The following is a 10553-nucleotide window of genomic DNA, read 5'->3' on the forward strand; positions in this document are numbered from 1 at the left end:
GCACCCAAACACATTTTGGTGTGAGTGAAAACATGCAGAGGGAAACCCTAGATCTCCCATCCACCACAGGAGGCTTCTGCAGTTGACCTAGCATGGTCTTGAGTGCAAGAATAGGGACTTCCAAGGGATGGCATTTCCCACAGGGGTCACTCTTGTGCCAGGGAGAGCTGTGTGTGGAACACAGCAGGTTGAAAAGGGGTTAGGCCCTCTATCATCATGCCCCTCTAATGGTCTGGTCCCCACCAGGTCCAAATAGCTAGTAAAACGATTGGGGAGGGGAAGTGTCTGAAGGAGCTGCTGTTGCTGAGGCACATGCAGCCGACTGTTGATTATAGATGTACAGAACGGTTCGCCGGCGAACAGTTCCCGGCGAACATTGCTTGTTCGCATTCTCCGCCATGGGCGAATATATGCGATGTTCGGTCCACCCCATATTCATCATCATTGAGCAAACTTTGACCCTGTACCTCACAGTCAGCAGACACATTCCAGCCAATCAGCATCATATCCTCCCTCCCTGACCCTCCCACCTCCTGGACAGTATCCATTTTAGATTCATTCTGAAGCTGCAGTCTTAGTGAGAGGAGGGAGAGTGTAGCTGCTGCTGATTTAATAGGGAAATCTATAGCTAGGCCAGTGTATTTGTAGTGGATGTGATAAAAATAGTCAAACTAAGATAATGAAATGCCTATTTCAATGCACAAGCACATGCTTCATATCACATATGATCATATATATATATATAACGTATGCAAATAGGTTATTGATTGCTATAGGAATAATCACATATAATCGTAATGCATAATTTACCCCTTTGCTAATATAATGTTGTATTTCAGAGATGCATCACATGGTTTATCAGAACAGGAACTCAGTCTGCAAAAAACAACTATTTTAGGACAGCGGAAAGTCCCTAAGAACCACAGAACCAGACAGATGCCAGACGCCAGGACGTCACAAGAATAATATTACATATTAATGAGAATGTTGAATATTAATGAATATTAATGAGCATGATCGTGTGTTCGGTCATGTGCTTTTGAATGCACTTGTAAACCATATAAAAGACACGGCTTGCAATAAAAAAGCAGAAGTAACGGTCTTCACCCTGAGACACAAGTCTGAGTGTAGATTATTCACTTTAGTTTGTACAAACACTTCTTATCTAATTTGGCTCAGGAAGCAGATACAAAACACTCCGTGCATTTGGCTCGGGTCCAAGACAATTGACGCCCATCGTGGGCCTTCGGGCTTCCTGATTCGGGCCAAGCCGATCGAGAGGGGACTGGGACGGAGACCAATGCGGACGGGTGCAGAGACTGATCACCTCTGAGAACGGTAAGACACTTTTAATTTTGTCTACTGTTCATCCCGCCCGTGGTTGGTTAGTTCCTGTTCCCGTGTCGGCTTGCCCTTGATCAGCAAAGCAGGCAGATAATATAGCTTGCCCGAGGGTCATTTATAAGAACCTGCATAATTGGTATCTGCAGCCTGTATTTTGTTTCCTGTTGTTTTTGTTTTATTCTGTCAAGCTTGTGACGGCTGTTGGGAATAAGGGGATTAATTATATAATCATGGATGAGAATTGACGTGGTCAAACTCCTCCTGGGGGAATAAATAATTGTGCTGTGAAGCACGGATGACCAGGAGGGGGCGTCAGGAGAACGCATAGTTGCGTGGGGATCCCGTGAGGACTAATAATCCTATATTTCACTGTGGTTGTCACATATCTTGGTGTTTTGTTATATGTGCTGGCCTCTGATGTTTGGATGAGACAGGCAGAAAGGAATAGAGTCACAGATGCGATAACTGGCTGTGATAACGTGGTCAAACTTCTCTCAGGGTTGTTGTAAGGTATACCTGAGAAGGTGCGCACAGCTCAGAGTATCAGGTACTGCACAGGTGTGCACAAAGGTGTGCAGGGAAAATCCTGTGACGTTGTTCTGAGGTCTCATCTTTTAATCACATGAGCCAGGGATGTCATGTCCTGAATGTGTCTGTGGGCTACTGTTAGGAATTCATTCAGAGGGTTGGGGGTTGGTGAAAGTGATAACCCCAGGATACAGGGAAGAAATTCTTGGCCTGAAACCTTTGTTGGTAGATTTTCCAGATGTGTTGATGTTCAGATTAAATGTGCACTACCCAGTCAGAATTGTAGTCGGTGCATCATTACCAGCAATAGAAGGTGAAGCTAGAGAGAGGGGATACTTACCTATTAGGTGTCCACTCCAGCCAGAACAGCCAGAAAAGTGTGAGGAGGGTGAAAAGGACAGAATCAGAAGTTTGGGTTTGCCTCTGGGACACGTAAATGACATTTAAAAGAACGCACTGTATTTAACTGCTGTATTGTTTAAGCTCGTCTGTCTGCAGCAGGCTGACACTTTCGATTTAAAAAAAAAAAAAAGGAGAAAGTGTACTTTTAAAAAGAGGAAGTGACAGCGCAGAAAGATCTCAAAAGAGCACGCAGCCAAAACTTCAAACTTGTGTCCTAGACAGCCTTGTAATACAAAATCCAAAGATCTGAACGTGTATTGAACGTGTATCTCTCCATTAAATAGCAATGGGACAGAAGTTAGAAAAGCCGAGGGAAGGCAGCTTAGCTTACAGCTTGGTTTTAGAGAGGGAGGGAAAAACAGCAGTTAAGAGGATAAATGAACTTGCAAAAGTATGTGACATCAACATGCACATGGGTGGGAGGTTGCAGGCAGAAGAATGGCGGGTGTTGTTAAAACGGAAAAAAGGTCTATTGTCTGAACATGGCTTATTAGCTACAGCTGAAGCCTGGTACAGAGTATCGCAAGCTGTCCAAGTAGAGGGGTGGTCAGAGCAAGAGACAAATCAACATGGATATATTGTATATGTGTATCATAAACCAGAATGTACATTTGAGTCTGGACGGCCACCACCCTATAATGGCGTCCGAGCACAGGACAGGAAACCCTGCCCCTCAGCAACCGCCCCCTCGCTTGATCCTCCCACCAGACACCGTCCCAATGTACCACCTCCTTCAGCACCCATGGCACCTCCCAAGGGCAGTGGCCATCTTGCAACACCCAACACTGGTGACACAGGAAGACTCCCTATGACTGCTTCCTGTGACGGCCATATTGGTACACCCATACCTATATGCCCAGTGTTAGATCAGACCGGAGCATATTACAAGGAAGGTGTTAACCCATTAATGATGTTAGAAGATGATGAGGATGAGGCAGAGGAAAGCAGTGATAGTCACTGCCACTCACCTGAGCACCAAGAAGTGTCAGTGACCAAGGGGGGCGTCGCTCCAACTGGTACCACTCCCAGTTCAGCCAGTCATGAAGGCCAGGGCCCAGCTCAGATTATAGTGTCTGGAGGCCTGTCGGATGTGAACACCAGGACAACTACACTTCCATACCAGGGCCATGAACCAGTACATCCCCCCCTTCAGTCACCTCACAGGGCGCTGCAGGAATTCTGTATAGAATCTGACCGAGTGACATCCTCACATCCCCATCCCACTTCCACAGCAGCACGGCCTACATCCGCAGGCCTGTGGGGAGCAGCACAAACAACCAGGGTTGGTGCTAGGTTCTCACTCCCATTGTATTCCCCTCCTCATTCACAACCGTTCTCTGAGGACACGGCGAATGTCTCAGGAGGACCCACAGGTGATTCACATGACACCATACAGTATGCCCCCCCCCCACAAAACAGGGGACTACCTCTCCAACCACCACAACAGGGAAATTACTGGAGACTTCCACCCAGTGGGTCACAACCTCACATACCAAGGGGGGAAATGCCGCCTGCACCACTAGGCGCACCCCTGATGTATGTGACCTTTAGCCCTCAACAAGCATCATCCCTTGTAACCAGTCTACCAGATCCTGAAAAACAGCCCATGCCATTTTACAGAAGAGTTGCCCAGATCCAGAAGGCATACTCCTGTGCCTGGCGGGACCTGGTAAGTCTCTGTGAAATCAAAGCAGGGGATGCTTACTGGCCAGTAATGCTAAGGTGTTTCAAGGTGGACAGTGGCATCCCTGACAATACATATGGTTCGGGATGCGAGTTTGTGACGCAGTTACAACAGTGGGCACGTGACCGCCTGGCAGACCAAGCAACAAACATCCAAGACATTACACAAGATAAGGCTGAATCAGTTGAGAAATTCCATACTAGGATGTTACAGGTGTTCACCGATTTGGGATTCAGCACACAAAACAAGGCACATACGCAGATGCTATCCTCTGCATTTGTAACAGGCCTCAGGGACACAATCCGGAAAGGCCTGCTACTATCTCGGCCAGAGTACAGAGTGTTACCTCTTGACACTCTACTACTGGTAGCAAAGGGCATAGAGTCCTCACAGGGTAATAGGAAGGCAGTCCCTCTCATGTTGACTTCTGACACACCATACCCGCCACCACAAACACGAAACCCGCGAGCCTGCTGTTACAACTGTGGGAAGCCCGGACATTTTCGGAGACAATGCCGAAGCCCGTGGAGATCCGATCGAAGACAGCCCGATCATGGGGACCAAAGAAGAGGAGATGCTCAACACCAAGGACAAAACGTCCAGGGGAATCCCAACTCAGCACCCAATGATTGGCCTCCTCCTCCTCTGTTTGGCCATATGGATCCATAGTAATTCGGCAAGCCTGTGTCATACACTCCAACCATGATCGCAACACACAAAGATTCAGGGGGACCTCTAGCCAAGATAACACTCAGCATCGAGGGCCGGCCCACTCAGTTCATTTGCGACACAGGTGCTGCCCGGTCCGTCATTCGAACGAAAGAATTACCCGATATCTCCTTCCTATCTGACAATGACATCACATGCGTTGGAGTGGATGGAACACCCCGAAAAAGTCCTCTAACCCGCCCCCTACAAGTTGGCAACATCCCTGACCTGCTAACAAGATTTGTGGTTTCCGACACCTGTCCCTTGAACTTACTAGGGGCTGACATCTTATCCAGACTCCAGGCCTCAATCTCCTTCCAACCTGATGGTGGTATCCGAGTAACCTCACCACTGACTGATGAAGACACGTCAGCATTATGCTCCATTCCGCTCTTGCTGTCCCTAAACGTAGAAGACAAGACTGGAATTCCGGAAGAGGTTTTAACCCGAATACCTTCCTGCCTGTGGTCTACAGGCCCAGAAGACATCGGTCATCTAAAAGTCCCACCTGTCATGGTCAGAATGAAGCCTGGTGCCCCTTTCCCCAGAAAACCCCAATACCCCCTCAAGCCCTCCGTGTCAGCAGCAATCACTCGCCAGATAGAGGCCCTCCTCCAGAATGGGGCTCTTATACCCTGCACAATCCCCTGCAACACCCCACTCTTCCCAGTCAAGAAGAAAACCCCAAAAGGAGAACCTGTGAAATATCGCATGGTGCAGGACCTGCGAGCAGTGAATGAAGCCACCATACTGGAGACACCCATCGTACCCAACCCACACACCTTGCTGGCAGGAATACCACCCACGGCCAAGTACTTTACTGTGGTGGACCTAGCGAACGCCTACTTCAGTGTCCCCCTAGACCCGCGTTGTCAATTCTTATTCAGTTTCATCCACGAAAGGAAAAGCTACACCTGGACTGTAATGCCGCAAGGTGCCCAGAACTCCCCGTCCCAATTCTCCAAGGCAATGAAATTCATTCTGGACACGTGGATCAAACTCCACCCAGACGTTGTGCTTCTCGAATATGTGGATGACCTCTTGCTTTGCGCAGATACCCAAGATGAGGCTGCCACCCACTCTGAAGACCTTCTTTGTTACTTGGCTGAACAAGGCTGTAAAGCATCAAAACAGAAGATCCAGTGGTGCAAGCGAACAGTGGTCTTCCTTGGACATTGTATCTCACAAGGCGTAAGACATCTTACTCAAGAACGAATAGCTGTGATCAAAGCAATTCCGGTGCCAGTTGGCCACAAGTCTCTCCATGCTTTTCTGGGCCTAATATCTTATTGTCGTTCATGGATTCCAGAAGCATCTCTGCTAATGCAACCACTCTATGATGCTCTAAAGACTGATCCTTTCACTCTGCCACCAGAGGCCCTTACAAACTTTGAAATTCTGAAACAGATCCTGTCATCGGCCCCCGCCCTTGGCATACCAGACTATGAAAAGAGCTTCAAGCTATTTGTCTCAGGCCGGGTACTCACGACCAAACATGTATGGTGAAAGCGGTCCGTCGGACCGTTTCCACCATACATGTCTGCCAGAGGGCTTCTGTACGATGGTTGTACACACCATCGTACAGAAGTCCGCGCGTAAACAATACGCGGGGCGTGTCCGCGGTGTCGCCGCGTCGATGACGCGGTGTCGCCGCGACAATGACGCGGCGACGTGGGCGGCCCGCCTTTAAAATGCTTCCACGCATGCGTCGAAGTCATTCGACGCATGCGAGGGACGGCGGGCGCCTGGACATGTACGGTAGGTCTGTACTGACGACCGTACATGTCCGAGCGGGCAGAATTCCAGCGGACTGTTTTAAAACAAGTCCAGGAATATTTGTCTGCTGGGAAAAGGCCCGGCGGGCAAATGTTTGCTGGAATTCGGCCCGCTCACGCCCACACACGACCAAACATGTCTGCTGAAACTGGCCTGCGGGCCAGTTTCAGCAGACATGTTTGCTCGTGAGTATGGGGCCTCAGAGAGAGAAGGACACGCCACAGGAGTACTGGCCCAATCTTGTGACAACAGACTAAGACCTATCGGGTACTATTCCTGTCGATTGGATCCAGTAGCTAGGGGGGCACCCTCCTGCCTCAGAGCTGTTTTCGCAGCCCAAGCCCTTCTGGACAAAACTGCAGATCTCGTGCTGGGCCACCTCCTCATCCTTCTAGCTCCGCATGACATATCAGCCGTGCTAAACCAAGTACAACCAAAACATATGTCAGCAGCAAGACATCTCAGACTACAATGCACTTTGCTCCTCCCGGACAATATATCCCTCCTCAGATGTAACACCCTCAACCCGTCCACTCTGCTCCCGCTTTTCGAGGGGGGAAACGACCCTCACGATATCTCTCACGACTGTCTTGAAATCATGAAGATGGAAACTACACACCTGCCAACAGTTAGCAGAGTGCCTCTGGACGACCCTGACCTGACTATCTATGTTGATGGATCAAGATATGCAGATCATGAAGGGAGGTACCACACCGGATATGCTGTCACTACCAGAGACACAATCCTCCATGCCTCTGCATTGCCCCCCTCTAAGTCCGCACAAGAAGCAGAACTTCAGGCCCTAATCATGGCATGCAAGCTGGCGGAAGGGAAGAAGGCTAACATTTATACGGACTCAAGATACGCTCTTGGAGTGGCCTGTGACTATGGTGTCCTGTGGAAGAATAGGGGTTTTCTGACAGCAGTGGGTACACCTATAAAACACAGCGCAGCAGTCAGGGACCTGATTGATGCTCTGCTACTTCCTACCCAAGTGGCAGTTCTCAAGGTAAAGGCACATGGCAGACTGAACACTCAAGAAGCACAAGGTAATCACTTGGCGGACACTGCAGCAAAACATGCCGCGAAAGGTGTGCGAGAAGTTGTACGCAGAGTGGACGTCCAAAACATTCCAACACAAGAGACAGTACAAGCCACCATGATCTTGCAGAACCCTCCTGTGGATTGGGCACGCTTGAAGGAAATGCAAGAGGCAGCAAGTGAAGAGGAAAAAGGAACATGGACGAAGAAGGGAGCCATATTGAAGGATGGACTCATGGAAGTGAATAAGAGACCATGTTTACCACGGTCTATGTTCCCAGCTGTGGTGCAGTGGGCTCATGGTGCTTCTCACCTGTCGAAGACCTTGATGAATTCTTTGATCAATAAATACTACCTGGCCCCAGGAATTACCCCACTTACCAACAACTTCTGTAAGTCATGCGTCATTTGTGCCAAGTGCAACCCAGGCAGAACGGAAAAGACACCCATGAAACATCTAGCTAAAGCTCAATACCCCTTTCAACGAATACAGATTGATCATATTCAGATGCCGAAGAGTGGCCGGTATGAATACGCTCTAGTAATCGTTGATATGTTCAGTTCCTGGCCCGAAGCGTTCCCTGTGACCAACATGACAGCGAAGACCACAGCCAAGAAGCTTCTAACGGAAATAGTGTGCAGATATGGTGTCCCAGAGGTCATAGAGAGTGATCAGGGGCCGGCTTTCACGGCCTCGTTAACCAAAGAAATATGGACAGCCCTAGGGGTCACACTTGCTTTCCACACCCCGTATCACCCTCAGAGCAGTGGGAAGGTAGAAAGATTGAATGGAACAATAAAATCCCGAATGTTGAAAATGTCTCAGGAGACAGGGATGAGCTGGCCAGACAGTCTACCCATCGCCCTGTTCAGTGTGAGATACACTCCTAAAGAGAGCCATGGTTTATCACCTTATGAAATACTGTTTGGTTCAGCCCCGAGATTAGGGTGTTATTATCCACAACAGTTACAGTTACAATCCGATGTATTAACTGATTATGTGACTGCTTTGTCTTGTGAATTAACCCGAATCCATGCAAAGGTTTTCTCTTCCATTCCAGATCCTGAGTTAGATACAGGAACACACAAGCTGGTCCCCGGTGATTGGGTTCTGGTGAAGAAATTTGTGCGAAAACACCCTCTTGAACCAAGATATGACGGTCCCTTCCAGGTCCTCCTAATAACAGCTACATCTGTGAAAGTTGCAGGGAAGAATACCTGGATACACGCCTCCCACTGCAAGAAGGTCACCATACCCAAGGAAACGGATAAAGATAAATCATGATCATATATATCCTTTGTCTGTGTGGGTTGACTGGGGCACAGCATGCAGCCATTACTAAGAAAGATGGGAAGGTCATTTTTTGGTATAATTCATCTGATACCCATATAGCCACGTTTGACTTCCACCCGTGTAAGATACTCCCATGTCCTGAGCATGACAGCAGGTCAGAACGGTATGAAAAAGGTGACGGAGAGGGATATATATGTGTCACTAAAGGGTCATGGGGAAAAAATTGTGACAGTTGGGGAGCAGCAGCTTGGAACACAGGGACACCCTGGGGATATAACCCTCTGCCAGCCTATGACAGTAAAGACAGCCAGGGGGAGCCCTTGCTAACCCGTCTTACCCTCACCAAGCCAGGGCCCAGTATGACACTTGTCCTAAACATACGGAATCCGAGCCCATCCGATAAGGGAGAGTATGTGTTGGGGTGGTGGTTCGGAGGTGGTCACTGGGGTCATAGAGGGTCTTTCCGTCTAGAAGATATGTACAACAACAATGAATGGCAGCCAATCAAGAACCTGCCGCCCCCACCAAACCCCTTAAAGCCCCATGTACAGACCCTGGAGGACATGGTTGCAATAGCAGATCCTACCTTCAAGGATACAATGGAGGTTGAGACCGGCCTTTCAGAAATCAATCTCTGGCTAGAATGGATGAGATATAGCGCCAGCAGACATAATAAAACCAACTGCTATGTCTGTGGTAGTGCTAGGCCACATTTGGGTACAGTCCCATTAGTTATACCTAAAAAAGAGGAAGAGTGCTTCCTAAGCCTCTACGCTAACATTTCCACCAACCAATTAACATGTGAAAAATGGAAAAAGGAATATCCCATAGACACCAGTGCTTCAATACCTAAGATAGCTATCACCTTATACCCTGGAAACTACACTTGTTATGCTCACCATGAAGGGAGGGGTATAAACCTAGGTAACTTCTCCAAAGGTTACTGTGCTTCTTACAGTCATGTCCCGGCCAACTTAATACAGAATCAAAGTCAATCCTTGGGGGATGTGTATTGGATATGTGGAGACATGCAAGTGAGGACCAGGTTGGAAGGACAATGGAGGGGAGAATGTGCCCTTGTAAAGGCCATCATGCCTCTGCACATCCTAACCCTAACGGAAGGTACTCACAACACGCAGGGTAAGAGGACAAAAAGGGAAGCCCTTCCGGGAAGTTTTGACCCTCATGTATATTTAGATGCCATTGGAGTTCCGAGGGGGGTCCCTGATGAATTCAAGGCCCGAGACCAGGTAAAAGCACGTTTAGAGGCCCTAATCCCCATAATAACTGTTAGCAAAAATGTAGATTGGATAAATTATATATATTACAATCAGCAAAGGTTTGTCAATTACACGAGAGACGCATTCCAGGGAATAGCCGAACAGTTGGAGGCCGACTCTCAAATGACTTTCCAGAACCGGATGGCTCTGGATATGATATTTGCAGAGAAAGGAGGGCTTTGTACTGTGATAGACAAGATGACCAGCACCACTTGCTGTACCTATATTCCAGACAACACCGGCCCGAATGGCCAAGTCACTGTAGCCCTTAAAAAGTTGAAGAATCTGTCAGTTGAGCTAAAGAAAAATTCAGGCATCACAGATCCATGGGACCAATACTTCAGTTGGATGAACGGGTGGCAGAGAATTTTAACCCAAATAGGAATAACCATACTAATCTTTCTATTTCTCCTCGCTCTGATAATTTGTTGCATACTCCCTTGTTTAAAGAAATGTATAGAGAAAGCAGTAGAACAAGGAATCCCTACGTTCGTGA

At 48.2% G+C, this 10553-nt stretch overlaps 1 protein-coding gene across 1 annotated transcript; it reads left to right on the forward strand.

The window, feature by feature from the left end:
* Positions 1–4660: 4660 nt before the first annotated feature.
* LOC120914569 lies at positions 4661–9690 on the forward strand. Its single transcript, XM_040325247.1, has 2 exons — positions 4661–6140; positions 6646–9690. Exons 1-2 carry the CDS (start codon positions 4661–4663, stop codon positions 8766–8768), a joined length of 3603 nt encoding a protein of 1200 aa, XP_040181181.1. The 3' UTR covers positions 8769–9690.
* The last annotated feature ends 863 nt before the right edge of the window (positions 9691–10553 follow it).

This window comes from Rana temporaria, chromosome 9 (assembly GCF_905171775.1).
Source record: "Rana temporaria chromosome 9, aRanTem1.1, whole genome shotgun sequence".
NCBI classification, from domain to species: domain Eukaryota; kingdom Metazoa; phylum Chordata; class Amphibia; order Anura; family Ranidae; genus Rana; species Rana temporaria.

Excerpts from the sequence above, each read along its gene's own strand:
- LOC120914569 (XM_040325247.1), top strand. The coding sequence starts at position 4,661 with ATGATCGCAACACACAAAGATTCAGGGGGACCTCTAGCCAAGATAACA. Across the intron at positions 6,141-6,645 it reads CTTCAAGCTATTTGTCTCAG|AGAGAGAAGGACACGCCACA; the intron begins GCCGGGTACTCA and ends ATGGGGCCTCAG.